Source organism: Acanthisitta chloris, unplaced genomic scaffold (genome assembly GCF_000695815.1).
Source record: "Acanthisitta chloris isolate BGI_N310 unplaced genomic scaffold, ASM69581v1 scaffold7757, whole genome shotgun sequence".
Lineage (NCBI taxonomy): Eukaryota > Metazoa > Chordata > Aves > Passeriformes > Acanthisittidae > Acanthisitta > Acanthisitta chloris.
In genome coordinates, this window is record NW_008682409.1 from 67,538 (window position 1) to 89,835 (window position 22,298).

The 22,298-nt window shown below is 37.7% G+C and overlaps 1 protein-coding gene across 2 annotated transcripts in view; it reads right to left on the reverse strand.

The window, feature by feature from the left end:
• Positions 1–6,325: 6,325 nt before the first annotated feature.
• Positions 6,326–22,298, reverse strand: part of PPP2R5E (protein phosphatase 2, regulatory subunit B', epsilon isoform) — a 69,154-nt gene continuing 53,181 nt past the window's right edge. The window contains exons 4-13 of one of the 2 annotated variants that reach the window (XM_009078525.1): positions 21,047–21,139; positions 16,513–16,643; positions 16,369–16,428; positions 15,622–15,730; positions 14,565–14,618; positions 14,404–14,454; positions 13,441–13,560; positions 12,239–12,366; positions 10,336–10,422; positions 6,326–7,714 (exon numbers count right to left, since the gene is read on the reverse strand). In XM_009078525.1, the coding sequence (XP_009076773.1) occupies positions 7,615–7,714; positions 10,336–10,422; positions 12,239–12,366; positions 13,441–13,560; positions 14,404–14,454; positions 14,565–14,618; positions 15,622–15,730; positions 16,369–16,428; positions 16,513–16,643; positions 21,047–21,139 (933 nt within the window). In that variant the 3' untranslated portion in view covers positions 6,326–7,614. Of the gene's footprint in view, positions 7,715–10,320; positions 10,423–12,238; positions 12,367–13,440; positions 13,561–14,403; positions 14,455–14,564; positions 14,619–15,621; positions 15,731–16,368; positions 16,429–16,512; positions 16,644–21,046; positions 21,140–22,298 lie in introns of both variants that reach the window. The other variant, XM_009078524.1, reaches the window with a different exon arrangement.

The following is a 22,298-nucleotide window of genomic DNA, read 5'->3' on the forward strand; positions in this document are numbered from 1 at the left end:
ATTCAAATTTGCCATCAGCAGACTTAGAAAACAGAAACAGGTTGGGTTGGGGAAGATAAAGAGGAAGCAAAACATTCCCTGGGTGATCTTACATTAGGGTGTCAAATCAAAGCCCTTATCTCCTGTACCTTTAGCTGCTCTGCTGTATTTACTGCAGAAGCATTTATAAATATTCTAATGTATAGGTTTCAACATCAAAATGCTTTACAAACAAACTGAATAAGCAAACAGCAATGGGATTTGAAGCAGGGGAGGGTTTTTAATGATTCACGTTAGAAATTTTAGAGGATTTAAGAGACTGAAGGTCATTATAGGAAGAGAATTGCATCTGAAAAAAAAGCTTTGACGCAATTTCTTCTAAAGCAGAGTTATATTGCAAGGATCAACAGGACCTCTAAAAAAAAAGCCAGTTTTTTAGCTAACCACATGGAAAGGCATTAGCTTGGATAATGCCAAAATGCCCAGTGGTCCATAGTTAAGTTCCTCTTAGGTCAGTTTTGACTAGAATAGCACATTTTGCTTAAATTCAGCCCAGTGCAGCTCCTCACACACGTGTTTGCAGAGCCTCAGTGCAGGAGGTTCATCACTCAGCAGCACAGGAGAGAGGGGGGCAGTGGGGGCACCACACTGCAGTAGGAAATATTCTTTCCTTTGTATTCTTGAGAGTCATTTTTGTCTGGCCAGAACCGACGTTTGAAACGTGCATAATCACTAACCATGACAATTACTGTCTGATGAGTGTCATGGAGAGCAAATAGCAATAATATCCCCTTGTGTTTGTGAAATAGTCTGTGGACTAACAAGCTAATGATCACTGTCTGAATTCCACATTTCCTTGCTCCAGAAAGCAAGAGTGTGTTTTGCCAAGTTGCAGTTCACTCCAAGATCTGCCAACTGCAGACTTTAGTCTGTTGCCTCCAAGATGCCTGAAATGGAAGACTGTGTGAGGCAGGTGACAGTCTTGGTTTGAGATAGTTAAATATACAGCAATTTTTCACTTATGTACATTATGTACATAGCCAAAGTAATATCTAGAAAAGCAAGGGAGTCATCACATAGTCTTAAGGATGACAGAGCAGCATAAGCTGTGACCCTACTCAGTACATTTGGCAGAATTATTATTAAAATCTAAAACTGAACTGGATCATTTGTCCAGTTTGTTCACACAGCTAAACCATGTGCACTTCACTAGATGATGATTCAAAACTGACCTGAGCCTGCTCAGTCCACAGGTTTGCAGGTGAGCTCTGCTTTTTGTTGCTGGAGTGCTGCACACATCCTCATGCAAACACGAGGTCTTTCCTTCCTTGCTGCCAGGGCAGTTCCACCACAATGTGCTCCTGCTGGCAGGTTGCTGCTCACATCCTCAGCACTGCTCTGCTGCCCAGGGGCTGTGTGAGCACTGCTGGGTCACTGCTTTCGCTCTCAGTGAAGAACAGAAGCTTTGTAGGCCAAAAAAACCTTGGCCCTGGTGGTGCAAAGTAAGAATTTTGAAAAGAAGACTCAAAAAGGTGCATAGAGCATCCCTTTGTCTTTTTGGAAGCCCTTCCCAGGTTCAGAGATGATGCAAGACAAGTTCCCAAACTCTTTCAAGTGTGTACCAAAGGTATGAACCACTGTCCAGCAACAAAAAGAATACATTTCTTTAAATGCATCACAAGCTTTCCATCCTTTGAGTGACCCCTAACTTCTCACACCTTCAGCGATTTCTACGGGGGGAAGTACTGAACAGACAAAATGAACAAGGCAGAAACCAATACCAACCAAACATAAAAATAGTGAGAGACCAAGTTTCTGTCTGACCATTTTTCAAGTGATGGAGACTTGCAGAAAAGCCTGTGGGCACTGCCCACAGTGGGTTAGTACATTTGCTTTCAGTGTATTTACTAACAAATTCAGGGTATTTGCTTTGGCTTCAGCACTTAATCTTTAAAACCACAGATCTCCCCAAACTCATAATGCAAGGCCTTGTATCAGTTTCCAGTTTGACTCCTGAGCTATTGCATCACTGTACATTGAGCCACTAATTGCTACAGCCTTGGCATCAGCCTTTGCCTGCACACAAACCTACTTTTGTAGGCCACAGACCTGTGATCTGAGGTCCAAACTTACAGATAAACTAGGTGCTCAGCTATTCTGAAAAACCAAAACATCTCTGAGCAGCAAAGACAAAGATGAAAAATCAGGAAAGCAATTATCATTAGCAAAAGTAGGAAACTAATTTAAGTTTTTAATTCCAAACCTATAAAGGTTGTTTTCCAACTTGCAAGTAAGAAGATAAATCCTACCCTGAAGGCCAACTTAGTGCTTGTTCTCATTTTTTTTAAACTTTAGAAAAACACTTGCCTTGCAATAAGAAAGTAAAGAGACGAGATTGTTAAGTGATCTGAATGTTGTCGTACAAGTATTTAAAGAGATTTGTGATAATGAGCTCTTCTAACAAAGGCAGGCAAGACCCAACTGCTGAAAATTTAATTTCGAAAAAAAATCAAAATGAAAAGCATTAAGAATTAAGCTATTGGAACAACTCATGTAGGAAAGTGGTATTTAAAAACCAGAAGTAGTTGTTTAACACATCTTTTTTTCAGTTCTATTGAAGCAACTCTCCCTACTACTCCTAAAGTTCTTCACTGGCATCCCCCCTTACCAGGCTCCATCCGTGGCTCTCTCCAGAGGGTTTCCCTCATGTAGGTGACATCTTAAACCTTTCTCTTTGCTTCCAAACTGCAAGGCAAAGTAGCACAAGGACTGAAACAGTAGAATGCTGCTATAAAAGACCAAATTCTTTCACCAGCTGCAAAGTGTAAGGCTCAAATGATTCCTAAAAAACACTGTGTGGGTCTAATGCCTTTTCTGCATCCACTGCTCTTGACCTCCCTCACAGAGAGGGTTGTGTGCTCTACAAGGATGCTCAGCACCCTGAGAGGACCTTTAAAAAAATGAACTTAATGAGAACTGAGAGTTTACCATGGTAATTCTGTCAGAAACCTAAATTACCACCTCATTGTTTGTTTTTCTCTTTTTCAGACAAGTGTCCTTACATTTGATATGTGCAGATGGGTATCTGATTGCTGGAACTTCACTGCTGAAAAGGTACATGAAGTTTAGATTGGGAAGAGGTGGAAAAAAAAGCCAAGCACCTGGAAAACACTTCATTGCTTCTTTATTTAGATGCACCCACAGTACAGAGCCTCTTGAGCATGTGCAAAAGAGGAAGATTACACATTTATAGCTGGGAGCACCATTGAGTTTGAGTTTCTTTGATACCATTTTTAAGAAAGTAAACTGTTTCCAAAGAATGACATTTGAATCCAAGAGCTTAAGACCTGCTTGTACTTTATCCAGAGGTGGAAGATATTTTGCTTTTTATTATTACTTGGATGTAGAGTAGAAGACATTTTCACAGTCTGGTTGGACCAGGCTATATATTTTCATATGCACCTTTTAATATATATAAAAAATGCTTCATTTTTTCCCCCCTACCCACAGATAGTTAAATGCATCTAAGTTTAAAAACAGTAATGGGACCAGAGCATTCCTATGGGGAAAAATGAACTTTTGCTGCCCTCTCCTGCTTAAACAATGAAATGCTAAAATATTAAGATCTATGAATCTAATGCTAACCTTGAAACAAAAAGCATGACAGGTCATTCGCTATACTACAATCAAAAATAGGACAACAACAAGAAATGTATCGGTACTATTTATATTTGAAAACTCCTCATCGGCCCATGAGGTTATGAATACAACATATTTACAGGAAGTGATCCAAGTAACAAAAACTCTTAGAGGTCATGATAAAAAGCATAGGCTTCTGTGGATGGGAAGCAACACGTGGATAAAAGTTTTCAAATCAAAATTAGTTCCACTCTGTTTCGAGATGTTATTTCATAGACTTCAAACTGAAAAAAAACCCAAACTGGGCTATATAAAATCTGCTGCACATACCAACTAGGAAAAACTAATTCGTGGCTCACTCCAGAGCTGCTAAGGGAAGCATGTGAGCCAAAATTAAAAAAAGCCACATGTAAATAAAAACATTCTTCGATCTTGAGCATTGTAACCTTTGTCTTCGTTTAGGGCAACTGCTTTGGGATGGTATTGTCCCACAATTAAGAGAAAAGGGCATCTTTGTTTTCCAAGACAGAAGTAAATTATTTCGGTTTTACTTGGAGGGAGAAGAATCTCGTCTTTCCCGCTCCTCACAAAACAATAAAGAGGTTTTCAGAGCTCCCAATATATTTTCTTTTCCAGAGTGAGAGAGCCTGAGGCTGTACTTATGCACTATAATGTAAGTACAGCTGCTGCACTTCTTAAGCAATTCTTGGCTCCAACAACTCTCCATTTTTCCATATATGAGGACAGATTAAAAAAAGAAATTAAAGCCTTTTATTTATGCTAACAAAACCAAGCTTAAATTTACTGTAACCCTGTTAGTGAACGCTCCAATGGCAGCAGAATACTTTTTATTTAAAGCATTCCAACCTTTGGAAGAGAGACAAAAACCACTCAAAAGCAATGAAAGGAAAACAAGAAGGGAGACTTGCAAGATGAAGAAAGCAACGTGTGCTCGATTTAAAATGTATGAGAGGAACTTTACTTTTACAGTTGTTACATCCCCATGACCCGATGCAATGCCCTAGGATTGAAAACGCAGCTCTTCCCTTTGACCAGACAGCATTCAATCCTTCCTCCTGAAACCAATATGGCACAGGACACGAGCGACCACCCAACGACTGCTGGACGAGCAGTTAAGAACAACATTTACACAAATAGTTTCTGGAACTCAAGGAGCAAACGAAAGCGCAATTAAACAGACGCACTGATCACACTTGGGCCCATTCGCTGCCTCCTCCTCCTCGGCCTGCAACTCCAGCCCACAGCACTGGGAGCTCTGCAGGGCAGCAGGACATGGTGCTTGGATTGCAGCAAACTGTGGGTCCCGGGGGAACGGTCGGATCATTGTGGCAAGTGCTTCTTCAGGGACATTGCCCAGTGCAACCTACTGTCGTGTCAGCCTTTAGAGTCAAGTGACTAATAACATCACATCGTCTCGTTTGCGTCAAAGAAACATTCCTTCTCGGAAGTGATAAATCATCTAGAAACTTTAGATACTCCCCACTCTCCCCACAGCAGAGGTAACATCAGAGGTAACAAAATATTGCAACCCATCAGGTTCTCGTCAGTTTTTGTATGATCAATAGCAGAATGTCATGTCAAAACCAAAAAAAAAAAAATAGTTATGAACAAACAACACTCACCTAAACTCTAAGTACAGGACAAGGTGCTTTTTTTCTAATTTCACATTGTTGTGTTTTACTCCACCAGGTGGAAAACAAAGTTTTATTCCTCCATTCTATCTCAGTTTTTCACAATGGAACATAGTCTCTGAGCATGAGTTTGAGTCCACCCTCTTGTAAAGTATGACCATTTCACACAGAAATCACACTAGCAAGTACTTTTTTTTTTTTGGTAACAGAAATAAAAGACTGTCAAAATCAACGAGCTAAGGGACATGATTTGTTATAAATTTATTTAATCTTCAGTATTTCAGCTTGCACCTTTGCTTCAGCACTTTAAAATAAAATGTTTCAACTATGACAGTAACTGCCTAATTTACATTGCGTCCCAGTCAATGTTCTTAAAAGAAGCTCATGTTAATCCCATTAAACCATGTTGTGTTTGGTGTTGCATATGACTAGTTCCACTATTTTTTTTTTCCAGAATTAACAGTGTCAAGTTCTTACAAAACGTTGAGTTTACAACATTTGTGTGCGCGGACCCAGGAGTACAAACTGTGACCTGATAATCCTGAAACAGTCAGTAGTCTAGGAGGGAATTCATTTTTTACCTTTTTTTCCATGCCTGAAAACAAGAAAACTTCAAATCCTACTGTATATTTAAATGGTAGGAAGAAAAATATACAAGCTTGTATTTATACTGTATTTCTACCAATGGCAACAGGTCATAAATTCATGTTTGCAACTATCACAAAGACTCATGAACACCAATTCAGTTTGATACTGTAAATACTGCTGGATTGATGGTTTAGGATTATCAATTCACTGTTTTCATATAACAGTTCAAAAGCATCCTGGAGAAAAATCCTGAAACACATACCTTCTGGTATAGAATAATGCAACTGCATTAGCTAAATATATACTGTACATAAGTCTTATCAGCATTTTACCTACCAAAGATGTAAGATTCCACTTTCAAATACAAAGCAGATAGCCAATAATGTATACTTATAATACAGCCCTCTTCTTTGTTTTTTGTTATTTTTTTTCCTCTTTTGTTTTAAACAATTTGGTCACAATGCACCTTTGATATAAAAGCATTTTAAACTTTATTATTAATACTCAGAACATTAGGATTTCCAGAATTTTTTTCTTTTTTTCAGTAGCATTTGTAGAACCACTTTTGGTAACAAATACAGTAGTTAGGAATGAGCATCCAGATGAGAATGCAGAAGTGTATTATCCAGAATCCTTTCCAGCTAAGACCATAGGGCTGGTACTGTGATGAGTAATAGTACTAGAACCACAAAAACACTAAAGTATGTTTCTTAGAGGCTACATCCTCTTTTGCTGGAACACTTTATAAATACATATTAAAAAGTAAGGCAACAACTCCAAACTGTCCAAACTGCTATCTCAACTCAATTTCCAATCAGATCCATGACCTCTGGAGATTAATTTCACACTTGTGTTGTTTAGCATATGTGTCTTTATTCCTTCTAAATGGTCCAAAAAAAACATACTGTAATAATTTAGCCATTAGTGTTTCTAAACCAACCCCGTATGTGTGTCCAATGCTGCATCACTAATACTGGTTAGGTACTGAAGTCCAGGGTGTTACCACTGCCCATTGTTAAAGGATTGTGGACACTAATTTGGATTTGCAATACATAGGTGCACGAATCCAAAGCTCTCTTTCCTACTCTGTTTATCACCTACTTGCTTTTTTAACTCCTAATGTTCAAATTAAAGAAGCACCAGAGACAGCCTGGTACTAAAAAAATGCTCACACCAGTAAACAATACTTTTATTCAGGACCAATGCTTTTCATGGCCCTGATCTGAATGGACATTCAACTTATGAAGATGTGCAAAAGGAAAAAAAAAAGTGAAATTACAGTAAAGTTATCCAGATAAGGAGGATGTTACACAAACTCATAAGGAAATGACAGTCTTTTTTCTCTTTTACTATAAATACACGTAACAGTTTAGCAGAAAGACAAGCTAAATTTTAAGATTGTTCACATTTGAAAGTTGTATTATACTCTCTGCTAACGATAAATAAGGAACAGGTCCTGACAATGGAATTTGACATTGCAATTTTCATCAACAGATCTTTGAAGACTGGTTTTAAAGAAGGGTTAAAACAAATGATTATGTTTGCAAAGTTCTGAGAAGTCCATCTGCTGTCCAAACTTTGGATTAAAGTCCTTATTTTTTTCCTTTACTTAGAGACAGGTATATACAGTGCTGTTGTAATAATGAAACAAATGTGAAATCTACTGTAAAGTTGCACAATACAGAAAACTGTTGCTCCATCTTCTACTACATAAATGTGTGACTCCACAGGTTAATAATGCGGTTTTGTTTTTTTGTTAAGTTGGAATTATTCCATCACGTCTAAGACCTCTCTTTAATTCCAAATCCTCCAGTTTTTTCCACAATTCTTCACGCTCTTTCTCTTTCTTCTTCTCACTGACAGATGAAATAAAACAGAGTTAGCAGGGGAGAAGTCTGTAGAATATTTATGTTAAAAAAATATTAGCTGCGCTAATTTTCTTGAACATGACTGCAATTTTCCTAACATAGACTGAATTTTTTTTTATTTTTTCTTTTTGTTACCTACATAAATACAGTTAAACAAAGCAGTATAAGAAGGACATAAAACATAAGCTGAGCAAAGTGACAGTGTTCACAGACACTAATTTCTAATGAGGAAGAAAGAATACTTTTATAAAGACTTATTACAGAACAAATATGCCAAGATTATACAAATTAACATGGATGGACTAAATTATTTCCTTATTTTCAAGTTTGTTTATTTAAGCATGGTATATTTCCACCAGCCCTTCTCTAGAACAAGCATTCCTTGATTCTTTTAGTCACTATTCTTGCTTATATTGACCAGTGGCTTCCACATTGCTTAGGAACCAGCCAAGGCAAAGCTCAAGCTACAAGATGTGCCTTTTGTTCAGTGAGTTATTCTTTCTCCTTACCAAATTCCTACAAGATCTATGCAGCATCTGCTTTAACAACAGACTTTCATGGTTGATTTGGCAAAATTCAACAGCTAACCTAACATTTACTTTACCTGCATTGTTTGCTTTCTGAATCTCTGTCGCTGCCATAGCTTACTTTGAATAAGTCTCCTTGATACTGCAAGGCACTAAATGCTTTCAAGTTCTGTTACATCACCTTGTAGGTTTAGGTGAAATGGAAATCTAACAATGACAGATATACAGATTCTCTTCCAGTCACATTAGAGAAGTCTTGCAAAATATTTCAGTGGATTAGAAACATTCCTACACATCTTGATTCAGTCAAAATATCAACATCTGGCTCATTTGTTTGGAACTTTAATTTCCCAAGATTATTTGAAATATACACAAAAAACACAAGCAACTTTCAGACAAATCTCCAAAGATCAGTAAAGAGAAAAAAAAAAGAGCCTATTGTTACTAGAAAGTATTTCAAATTAAGTACAAAAATAAGTGAAATGGCCTGACATTTTCACGCTGCTTACCAATATTTACCTTCTAATCATTATGAAATATATGCCTGCTTACCTAAAGGACAGTTAGAGGGTGATCAGCTCATCCCACTTACCTATTTGTCCTATCCTAATCATTAATATTGAACATATTTCTCTTCAAGCTGTAAGTGCTATCAAAGCTACCCTAGAGAAAAGTGGTTTTATTAAGATGCTATAGATTTTCTGGAAACACTAAGGGAAATACTCCAGTTTATACATTCAGGTATTTACATGCTTTAAAATCATAAGCAGTAAATAAAAATAGTTAACTTGTTAGCACCAGCATTAGCAGGAAATATAATGTCAGCAGGTGCAAGAAAAATTCTTTGTGCAAGAAAAATTCTTTCAGCCAATAAACCTCCCCCATCATCCAGACACAGGACACACCTCTGCAGTGGCTGATCCTGTTAAGGGCAGAGTTTCTTATCTTAAGGGGCAAAATGCAACTGCAAATTGATTTAAGTCACCAAGTTCCCTCAGTAAATGGCTGGATTAGATGATCAGTTCTAAAATTCTCAGCCTTTCTGTTAGGAAACCACAGTCTTGTCTCAACTGCAGTAGCAGACTGAGCCTTACTTATCAACACCTATCAAAAACTGATGTGGCATCTCAGCTCAAATCTATCTCCACATTTCCAAAAGTAACATACTGTATTGATGAACTAATTTGTTAAGTGTAGATTTTTTGGGGTATAAAATTAAAACAAAAGGCCAATGTGACTCCAGACACACAAGTAAAAAAGCAGAGCCTCCAAGAGACTTTTGAGACTGTACTAACAAGGTCTGCTGATATGCAGTGCCCTGTGCTTTGCTTGGGGGAATCCTGAGTCACAGTCAAGGTATGACTTCAGTGAAGTTGCCAGCTGTTCAGAGTTCCTGAAATTTCCTCATTCTTTTCACCTGATGCTTTGCATAAGGTAAAACATTTAAGGAAAGATGCTGCACTGCAATTGGAAAATGAAGATTAAGGAAAATAGAAAAGACGAAATACTACTGGGGTGGAACTAACAATTCTATGAGTGGTGTATTTAATGGATCCTGCATGCGAAAAGACTCAGATACAGCAAGACCTCTGAACAAGAAATGGAAGGGCTGAGAGAGGCCTCTTTGCTTTACAGCCATGTCCAGCCTACAAAGAGCAGTTTGGAAAACCAAATCTTAGGGGTTTCCCAGATGTCTCTTTCCAAACTTCAGCGTAACTTTTTTTTCCCCCAAGTCTTTAAGCAAAGTGTTATCTTTAAACCCTTGCTTTTCTTTCATTATTGAAGAACTTGAGATACTTAAGTCTTTTGGAATGCAGCATCAAAAGGAATTGCATGAGCAATGTGGATCCCCAAGCAATGCAATGGATACTGCATCTAATACAGGGTAAAGAACAACCTGCACATCTAATCTTACATCTTGCAAGGAGAAGACTAATGAGCAGGCAAGAGGGAAAATGGGGCACTGTGTCTATTCTGTGTGAGATTGTGCAGTTGCATCTGAGTGCAAGGGAAGAACCTAACAGCAGGCCTTATGCACAGCTGACAAAAAAAGCTTTAAAAAGTTACCGCTGACGATCTGACTTGTAAGTGGCTGTCAGCTCGTCAAACATGGTGCTGTTCATTTCCATAAATGCCTTCAACACATTGTAGACTAAAGCCACAATAGCCCTGTGAGACATTGAAAGAGAAGAAAGAAAGGAGTCCATTAATTTCAGGTGAAATCAAATGTGAAATAGAAGTGTCTTCTCTTCCCGGCCTTTCTGTGACCAGTTCTGTTCCTGCAAGTATGATAATGTGAATTCTTTGATTTTAGTGAAACTACTTTTGATTAACATATTTTAAGGTGAGAATCAGCTTTCGTGTCTCGACTGACTACTTAAATGGAGCAAGCCAAAACTCTAGGGTAAAAGGTAGCAACAGAAAGCTATTACATATAACTACAGACTCTTCCCTCATGCTGTGGAACAATTCTGAATGCAACTTCAGGGATTCAAATCAGCAATGCTGGCAGAAGGAACAGAATCCAAACACATAATGAGAGTGATTCATATTTCCTTATGACTTTTCTATGAAGCTGCATATTCAGTGCAGCTATGCAAAACGCAAGGCTGTATTTCAAGAATGATTTCCTTGTACTCATACATTTCATATTCATTTTCCCTTTCACAGCTCCTGATCCACTACTATGGCTGTCATATTCAGACTCAGAGCTGCTTAAGAAACAGCTCTTCAGCCAGGAGGCAGTGAATCAACAGGACAAGTGCCAGGAACCTTTGGAGCTAACCTACACAGCAGAGAAACTATGAGCCATTTCCCATGCACCCCTGTCAATTGTTCACCTATTTCAATAAACCTTCATTGTTGTTGCCTACACAAAAAAATTTCTTAGAAATATAGAAAAAGTCCTTAAATTCTTTCTTTATTTTGCATGTATCTTTACCTAGATTGTATGTCAAAGGAATAAAATTACTATGAAAATTCTGTGAACTGAGATACTGGAATATTCTCATTACCAGAAGCATCCCATTGCATAGGATGAAGGTTTGGGCAGGAGCATGGGCAGGCTGGAGACTGGTAATGCAGTAAAATGCTATGGAAAGTGTCTTTTGTGACCAGTGTTAGTTACAGGAGCTTTCCAGCAGCATTAGATTTGTCAGGTAAGCACAAAAACCTCAGAGTTTGCCTAGGTACAGAACTAAAAGCCTAATGTTCGAAAAGATGAAATGTTTTACAGTAAAATCTTAAAGCAACTGGGATCTGAATGTAGCACAGCTCATTAAATCCTAGGTTTACTAAATGGTAACCAGCTTGACTTGGAAAGGCTTTTCAACTAAAGCATAGAATACATAGCATCTAACTGTAAGAGTATTTTTCATTAAAACACTTTCTACTAGGCCATTCAGTTTAAAATAAAAATGCCTAATTATCAGCATATCAATATGAAGTAACTGCTCAGTTATTGTAATAGAAAACAGCTGCATTTAACTAAACTTAGAAAAAAACAACTCAACCTAAGAACATACTGCTGTTTGTAAGCCTCAGTGATGTTTAAAAATGCAATACCAGAGGTCTCCCAGAGGTATCACTCCACGATACAGCCACAAAGTTTTATTAATGCCAAATGATACTCTTCTAGACAATTTAGAATCACGCTCAAGACTTAACCAGCTTAGAAAAAACTGCGTAGGAGAAATGCTTGATGAGCAACACATTTTCTTCAATAACAATGTAACATCTAATTTCTGTTTTTTCCAACTTGTGAGAAGGTCTATTTTTATCCAATAAGGTAGTGATTTTTTGTACACATACCAGTTAATTAAGAATACTCTGAGACAAGCTCAAGTACAGACTAATTTATATTGGCATCAACAGACCTGCACTTGCTCAGACCAGCTTTGAGTTCGGATCTCTCCCATTCAGACATTCCCCAAGTTTATCAGTGGTATGTCAAATGGCAGATAAAAGTGTAATGGCAAAAACTTACGGATTCCAGTGTTCTTTAGAAATCCTATAAAGGCTGGAAAACATGATGGGAAGTATAACATTTGAGTTCTCCTCTATCAAACTCATGATGTATTCGTTATTCCAATAATACAGCGCTCTTTCAGCCACCTTTGAGTCAAAGGAATAAAATATTAGCAGGAATTCAGATACCTATAATTTTGTGATTGTCTGAAGGAAAAACAAATCACAGAGAAACCTCACAAAGATGAATTAACAGGAGTCATTAGTTTTGGAATTAAGCAACCCTTATCAGTAGCATAACATGCATTAATGGAATTAAGTTTTTATCCTATAATTCTGATCCCACAGCATCCACTCTGTCTTCCCCTGAGTGATATGTTGCTGCTCATTGAAGACCAGGTGCAGACATTGCATCAATGCTGCAGCTGTGGAGGGGAAGGGAGAGCAGGGAGACTTCCCCTCGCCCCTCTCCCTCAGAGTCAGGCAGTTGGAAGGAAGGCAGCAGGGCCAGGATACCAGAGGAAGCTCCACAGAAGCAGAAAGGGGCAGGCTGAACTGAATAAGGGAGGAGAGATCTGAAGTGTGGGGAAGGTACCAGTGACAGTGATCACCTTGGGGAGGAGCTGTAGGAGGGAGAATGCTGATCTAAATTATGCTAAAAACAAATGCAGTACAAGGAAGAGCTGAAAATTCACATCTGCCTCTGTGCCAGGATAGGTCACCAGACTTAATATGGAGACAACTCCCTGAATTCTACCTCCTCTTCACATATGATTCCATTTAAATCCTATTCATTCCTCTTCCTCCCATTATGCAATGTGATGAAAGCAGGCTCTGGGTTCTGTCACCTCTAACCAGACATCTGGTTACAGAAGGAAGTGAGTCAGAAAACAAGAACTCTGCACAATACTGCACCAAAAAAGGGGAGCAAAGACATCCTCCATGGTCTACATGGCAGGGACCTGTCACCCACAGACAGAAGGGCTCAAAGGCTGCTGGGTAAAGTTTAAGGCCTTATGTGAGGCTCAGAGCAGTAAGTTCTGTGCTGCAACCCCAGGTCCCTCTAACAAGCTATTAATGGAGCTCAGAATTAAACTTCCACCACAACATAACCTCTTCCATAGAAAACCGCATAGGTAAAATAATATTTACACTTGGGAGATGTTGTGTTTGAAACTGAGACTATGCATTCCTATACAAACAGTAACCTCTACCACTGACCTGAAAATGAGGGCTAGAGACACACTTGGCAATTTGTTTAAACAAGGGTTCCTGGATTTTGACAAATTGTGATGGTTCAATTACATCCAAGATTTCCTCCAGCTCTCCTAGGAACATGACCTAAAGACAAAGAAGAAAGCATTGAATACAGAACCTCCAAATCATCATCTTCAACAAAATGCTGGGAACCCTCAGATTCTACTGCTTCAGGGAGAAATGGAAGCCTCACTAGCTCAGCAAGATCTTCTCTCAAAAAACATGATAAGTTCTACCTTTAGCAGCTTCTGATTCAGTCTCTCAAAAGAAGGACAAGTGTGTTCAAGTGCTGTATTTGAAGTAGCCCTTTACATTTTGCATTTTGCAGAATTGAACCACTATATCCATGCTGAAAACCTTGTCTCATACAAAGAATCTGACCAAGGCTTAAACTCTGCAAACTAAGGAGATGCTCTCAATTTTACCTCTTTTTTGGAGCAGCAATATTCAAAATACAGTTCTGCTGTTTCACAAAACCTCGTTAGGGAAACTCAGATTTGCATGAAGAATTTGAAATAAAAATGCAAAGGTCTAACTGCATCTTTTACATGTTTAGTAGTATAAACACCAGACAATAAAATATCTTTCATCCTCCGTAGAAAAACAGTACCCTTACATATAAACAATTCCAAATCTAACAGGGTTTTCCAATCCATCCTCAACTATGTTAATTTTCTCCTTTCTAAAACAAAAAGAAATTCTTTGCAGAAGAAAAAGTGCTTATTTTGTGAAAAGAAACCATGGTTATATACTTTTCATAGTCTAAATTGTCAAAAAAACCCAGAATTCAAGTATAGAAAAATAATCCACAAGAAATAATACCAAGATTCACCACAGCTTGTGCTATCTACCAGGAAATATTTAGAGATTCCCTGCTTATTACATTTGAGAGCAAAATTTGCTTTGTAATCCTTGCATGTCACTTACCTCTTTCTGACTGCAAGTTTTTGGCCAGAATTTCATTAAACCTCTAATGACCTAAATTAGAAAGAAAAGAAAAAAAACAAACCAAGTTAGATTATTTACTTTTCTCTCAACAGGTGAAACCATTTATGATGCAGAAAAACAAGTATGAAAGAGATATTTACTGGTTCTGTGAGTGATGGGTCTTTCTCCAGAAACTGTACTATGCAATACGCCAGCTGTGAAGAGGTAAAAACACAAGAGAAAGAAGTTAGAACATATCTATAAAGAAACCACAAAACCCCAGTCTTTTAAAAAGAGACACTCAAGGCAAGATGCTCTTCAGCTTTCTCAAACTGCATCTAATTTTAACCTGAGATGCACAGTTTGCATTGTTCAAAGTTTGCACTGAACTCAAAGTTCAGTTTGTAAGAAACAATAGGACACTTTACAAAACCAATTAGAGTGACAAAGTAACATATACAATCAAAAAAAAGACAGAGCAACTTGGAAATCTAAACACAGTCATACAACCAATGTTTTGAGGCTTCTGTTCTCTCTGAAACTGCATCTTTTTACACATTTTATACATCAGCAAAATCATGAGAACTCTTGCAAGATGAGCCAACACAAGTAAAACCTGGAAAAACATATTTAGCAAGCACAGCTTTACCAGCACAAGAAATCCTGCACTATTTGGAAATCAGAGAGAAAGGCAAGAGGTAGCACTTGTCAGGGGAAAAATTATGTCATGAAAGCTGAAAGTACAAAAAGATGGATGAGAGCATAAATGCAGTATTAGGAAATCTGTGATGGAGAATGTTAAAGATTATGCAAAATGTGGGTATTAGTATTCAGAAAGTTGCCAGGGTGAAGAAGAGCCTTGACAGCACAAGGGTAAGGAAACCCAAACATCCTCTTGGCAGAGAGAATGGGAAAGGCAAACTTGTGAAAATGAGAAAATAGCAGTGGAGAACCTAGAGAGAGAGCTCAGCTCCTAAATCAAATCTCAAAAATACTACAGATGTATGTAACACTTCTAATTATCTAACCAGATCAGAAGCAAAACATTTACCGTAACAAAGCACATCAAATGAATTCCAAACAAATCTATTGGATTTTTTCCAGATTTCAGAACTTTACCCCCACCTTGCACATGCTATGCAATAAAATTTCCAAAGCAACTTTAAAAACATCTATATATAATTCTAACTGAGCAGAAAATATTGGTGTAATTTCTACCTGTGCATGGAAGAGTGATAAACTCCTGACAGTGTGTAAAGGGATCAGCACCTTCACCAGAAACTGTTTATGCTCTGCCTTGAGAGGTAAAGCAAAACCATTGATAATACTAGAAATGAAAAAAAAGAAATATTTGTTAGTTCTATCATCACAGAAAACTTAATAAGATCTGTCCAAGTACCTTCTAGATGAAAATAGTTTAGCAGTCAGCACCTGTTTACAAATAGCAGACTCAACCATCTGCAAACAGGTGCTGACTTTGGTCCTGCTTTATATTAGCAGGGCACTACATATCTGAGTAGCAATTCAGCTCCAACTTCGGAATAATCACATAAACAGCTGCACAAACCTGCTGCCAAACAGATAAATCCTTGTCTATGCTGTCTGCAAATTCATGTAAGCAAGGTGGTCTTGAGTAATTAACTTAGAGAATGAGATTTACTCAAAACATTCACACTGTTAGTGTGCTCAGAAGAAAATAATCCTACAGCATGTAAGGATGAAATGCACAAAATCTAATGCATATACACACAGCAAATCAATCCAACACTCTGGCTGTAACTTGCATCTAGTAATATAGTCTTGGCAAAGATGTGACAGAGATTTGCACATGGGCTTAAAGATGAGCATGTGCACACATCTGTTTTCAGAATTGGAGCTTATCATAATACATTTTCCGAATCTGACACTATTCTGACGTCTCCAGAAGGGAAGTCTGAGACAGATAATAAATAAAGACTCGTTTACCTTCCTAAAATTTCCAACAGTTCAGCTACGCCATTGAAGTGTTCAGTTTCATAAACAAATCTAAAAAAAGAAAAGTTAAATATAAGCGATATATCAGTTTCCTAAAGAGCTCACAAGGGAAAAGTAGCTTCTTCCACAACTTACCGTAGAAAAATATTATTAATCTGTTTTCGGATAAATGCTCTAAGACCCAGAAACTTGCCATAAATTCTGTGCAAGACTGTTTTTAGGTAGTCTCGTTCTCGAGGGTCTTCGCTGTCAAACAGCTCCAACAGCTGTGTTTAAAGGGAAAAAGAGAACTGAAACAGGAACATTTGACAAGGATGACACACAGACTTCTACGGAAAAGTAAATTCATGAAAGCACATGCAGGTAAGAATGTGAGATCCATGGTACCCAATGTGTACAAATACATCATTAAAAAATATCTGTTGGAACCCCAGTACATCACAAAACTCAGACTAACAGATTTTTGACTAACTGGCTCCAAAATGCTTCCTTCCTTCTCCCCCAAAATAAACACCCTAAGTTCTTAGACGCTGTAATATCTAGAAATTAAGACACTTTACCTGTCTTAACTCACTCTGCAGAACTAAAAGAACCTCATTTGCTCTAATAGTTTGCTCCCACAACATTGTGTCAAGGTCACATTTTTCTAATTGCTTGTAATTTATATGATGAGCTCTTAAGCCTTCCCAGTGACTGCCTGGCCCCCACCCTGCGGAAAGACTCGACAGGGAAGTCTCTGCCAGCACTGGATCTGCTCTTACAGGAGCTCCACCAATCCACACCAATCAGGGAATTAATCCTCCATGTTGAACCAAATGGTAATTTCAATATCAATTAAACAAACAAAACCAACCAAAAAACCCCCCCACAAACCAACAACAGAAACCCCACATTTACTAAGCAGCTCTCCAATAAGATTTTAAAACAGCAAAATGGTTATGTGAAAGTCAGTCAAAAAATAATGTATTTCTGTATGGTACAAAATATATCCCAAAACTCTGACACCTGAAGTTGCCTCCAAGAATTAAGGCATGAAATGAGCAGCACAAATGTCACCTGCAGATCTTTGTTTTATTCCCCTTGAATCCCTTACCACAAAAGGATGAGCTTCCCCTAAGCCACATTCTTCATTTTATGTGACACCACAACAGTGGCTATTCTGCTGGACATTTGGAATAAATTAGAAGGCAAACTTTAAAAACAAAATCCCAACCACCCCTCAAAAATCCAAAGAAAACAAGGAATTTTAGGGGGTAATCATAAGCAAACAGTATCTCCTGCATGAAAAAGGAAGTAGTTGTCAACCAGTACCTGTCTTGCAAGAGAAATGAAGACAGTTTGCCAAAGAGGTCTTACAAATGTGCAAGATGCTGTCAGAAAATTATCACAGGAATGGCAGAAAACAAAATTATCTTGAACTCACAAACAGATAAATTATAAATACCTATTACAAGCAGATATGTCAGTGTATGTATACCACCTGATCTCAAATTGCTACACAACTTTGAAGAAGTGAAAAAAAAAAAGAAAAACATGATTAAAAGTTGTTAAGCTGTCTGGGATTTTGCATTCTAACATCCAAGTCTAGGACTGATACATGCATTCTTCATTGTTTTGGATGTTTCTGTAGCTTGTAATGAGATCTCACTGTATTTTCCTTGCAGTAAGAATCTGTGATGGGAATTTCATGAGGAAACCATGAGGGCTGTCAGCTGCTCTCCAGAGGTTATAAACACATTTCTTTGTTCAATTAGTTCTACCGTTAAATAAATAAATAGTCACCTCATCCTTCCCCAAATAGCACATTTCATCCTAAGACAGCAAACAGCTGGAAACACTTATGTTTTCAGTTTTCTTACTGGATTGCTTTTAGGAGCAAAGTATTTATATTTCCAGTTCTCTTATAAAGATCCTCTCTGGAAACATTGCTGAACTGAGACTCAGTCTCTCATTTAAAAAAAATAAATAAAATAAGACTATCATTTTTTGCTATGTCCAATTTGTTATCAGGTTTCAACAATAAAGTCTTATTTTTATGGATAAGCTGCAAGACTTCCATAATTTATGTGACTATTCTGAACATACACAGAAAAGGGAAATAAATTTTCCAAAATAGCAACCTACATAACACAGACACTTGTGGATATATTTGAATAGTATGTCTCTTAGCAACCACTGCCAACCATTTCAGACTGTATATGAGAAGACTTTAGGACTCAACAGTTACACTGGTAAGTAACAGCATTTGATCAAAACATACAGCTGATAGCTAGGAACACAGCTATACTCAAAAAACAACAGCAAAATCAACACAAGAAAAAGCTCAGGGAAAAGTCCATTAAAACCTGTATTCTTACTGCCAAGAAACACTTCATTAAAGTCTCCAAAATGTAAAAAAAAAAAAAAAAAACCCAAAAAAAAAAAAAAAAAAAAAAAAAAAAAAAAAAAAAAAAAAAAAAAAAAAAACAAAAAAAAAAAACAACAAAACCAAATTAATTTAGGGAAAAAGCTGATTTCAAATACTGTCCCACTCGTGTTGTCAGTGTCAGGAACATAAAATCTCAAAGTGGTTTCCTATGCAAGTGATCTGTAGTTGCAGATACTCAGGAGTTACTCCAGAAACAAAACAAACCCAACAGCAAGTGGAAGGACACCCCAGTTCCAACAGGCTAAACACAACCATTTACACACATGGAAATATATCTACTTGCTTGTATCTATACGGCTCAATAGAAGTTTCTATAGAAAAATGTGAATTTTAGATTGACACACTGTGCATGGCAATATCTAAATGTGTCTTACCAACACATGTGGCAAGAACATATGAAACCTTAGAATTCTTTGGACCTCTTAACTGTTCTATCATACATTTTCTGATACCTAGGTTTTAAAACCTCATATTCCTCTCTGTCAGTAGAGACCATTCTTTCATTTAGTAGATTTCATAAAGACTAGCAGGATATAGGAGGAAAAAAAAAAAAGAAAAATCCTAGGTTTAGAGCCATTCTCCTGTGCCAAACTGTGACAGGTTTGAAAGGGCATGAGTGGGATGTTGCCAGTCATGACCAAGTTCAGCAGCACATAACAGGAGCATCTAGGAAGTATTTTCCCTAGATTTTGAAGCAGAGCACATGCATTCATTCTAATGCAATCCACCTATAGCTGAAGAAACTAAACTCAGCCTGGAAAAACCTGTCAGGAGCGATTACCATGCATATTCTTACACCTCCACCAGGTACTGCATGATCAGATTGGTGCACCTCTTTGTTCAAATCAGTACTGAGATGAACAAAGCGGAAACCACCAGAGGTTTGATCCAGTTGAAAAATGCTCTTGTCTTTAGAAGATGGATAAAATAAAAATGTAAGCATATCCTACTGCTTTTGCAGGGTGAAGAAGGTCTTGTGATACTAAGAAGCAAACTGAAGTCCTTTCTTTGCATGTAAGGGCAGAAATTGCTCTCTTCACTATATTTTTCAAGCATTCTTCATACAAACAACATACATGAACAGTAAAAGCACAACTTATATTGCCTGAGCACATGGGGAATTATAACAGCTCCATGGTAAGGGGTGAGAGAAAGGTCTTCAGAAATGCTGAGTATCTCCTCACTCTTCCAGTTTGCTTTTTATTTGTCAGCCTGTGAGGAAACTCCCTTTTCTAACTAAGCAGGAATCTTTCTAAATTTCCCTGATTTCAAAAGCAGGCTATACACAGCATTAATCACAAAGTTCTTTCTGAATTTGTGGTGACACAAAAATTCGTGATGAGAACAGAAACCCCAAGACAGGCCTACTCCCAAAAGCTGAAGACAAAAGTTTAATCTGTGGAGTGTCCTGGTCTATCTTACAAAACAACTTCCTTCAACCATCTCTGGCCTGGTGGTGTGTGTCAAGGCCTGGACTAAAATTCCTCAGTAGAGGAGACCAACTACTGTAGCTTCAGTGAGGTAACAAAGCACACAAGAAGTTGAGCTTGCATGAAGAGGAAGATTAAATACATGTAAAATATCTGGATAACAGCTAAAGTCATCTCTTCCCTTCAACCACTGTGATGACAAGCAAACTACAAAAATAAAGCCACCCCTACTTTGCCCATGTTGTTTATTATTGATGCTACTTCTTCCCTGCTTTTAATAGAGCTCAAACTTCATGGAGCCTCACTTCCTCCCCAACCACTGCAGCATCACTGTTTCAGTACTGCAAATAGGTTCGCTCATGAACTTTTGCCCCAGTTTCCAGCTCTGCAGCAGAGACAGAAGGCAGAAGTATCCTCCCCTTCTAACAGAAATTTTTTCACAATACGACGACACATTAAACCTGCCATTTGAGTAGTCTCTACATCGCAGCACTTGGAGACTATTTCATAGCAAACCTTTCCTTTTTCAACAGCCACTGTTTCAGCGCCCTCATAACCAGCAAGTCAAATATTTTGATTGAGGTATCAAAACTGGATACAAACTACCTATTTTATGTATCTATAGCAACAGAGACTGACACAAACACACACACGTATTTCCACTACCTCCATAGATTGAAAACTTTCACTGTATATGCTGGGTGAGCTTTTTTCTGTTGCAAATAAAGCCACACTTTCAAATTCTAAATAAAAGTAACTTTTTTTTTCCCCAAAACCAACACGAAGCCTTAAAGAAAACACAGCAGCTTACCTGCAATACAAATTTCTGATCTATGTACTTTTTGGCAATGCTGGGCTGAAATTCTTGGCTTTCCAAAAATCGTATGAAAAACTCATATACAAGCTGCAAAAGGAAAAAACCAAAACACATAATTTAGTTTATGACTTGATTCACTCTTTTATATTTCTACTATTACCCAAAATTATTGTTAGAAAATTAAATACAGAGCAAAGGGTTAAAAAACAAAAAAGATTTTCCTCCTTTATCAAATTGTTACCTTTTAGTTAAGAATTAATTACAAGAGCTTTTCAAGCTGGTTTTGCTTATTTAACTCCAGTCAAAGACATTTCATCAGCAAGAACAGGCACTGCCATCTTGTAATGCTTGTTATCATCTTGTAAAGCTTCCTAGAGTAATTGGAAAGCACATTGAAACTGCCCTCTGAACTGCTGAAGTCACATGAAATACAGACCTTGCAATTCTGAAGGGGTTGGTGGAACAGTTGGAAATATTTAAATCAAATTAGAAACTGCTCGGAGGAGTGTTCTAGTACAACTTGAAACACAGAAGAAGAATACAAACCAGAATTTATTCAGAAGTTCCTAACTCACTGTAAAGATTAGCCTCAGGGCTGGAGAAAATCTGCTTATTTTCATGCAATTCCATCTCTGCCTAAACTATTCAGTGGGACAGACACAGACTTTTCATTTAGTGGAGAAAAGAAAGAGTATAAAAGCCAGGCAACAGGGAAGTGAAGTGAAACAGAGACTGCTGTAGCCTCCTAAGACAGCAACTCTGATCTGTCACTGATAGATGAGCTACCAGCCAGACATTCTTGCCCCTGAACCTTTTCATAAAGAGCAGCCACTGAAAACTTCTTCCCTTCTGTCTTCAGTGAATATGAATATTGATACTGAAAGGAGAAAGGGAGCTAAAAAATTACATTTTAAAACAATTTTAAACTTTTCCATGACAGCAAAAACTGCTGCTGCTACTTTATGTCATTGTTCTCTGACTTCTCAAAGGAAGCAATAGGAAATCAAAAAGGGGAGAGAGGCTTAGAAATAAGATGGGGAAAAAGTGACAGCTTACATAACTAATATTAAATCATCAGGAAATCAATTCCATTGACTCCTCACAAATACTTTGGTGAATTTCTTCCTGACAACAGTAAGTCATCCACTGGATAAGAAATTCCATCATTTCCATGTAAGTAATGACTTTTAAAACTACAGCACTGGTGTCATTGAACATAAGGTAACAGGCATATATGTCTGTGCTG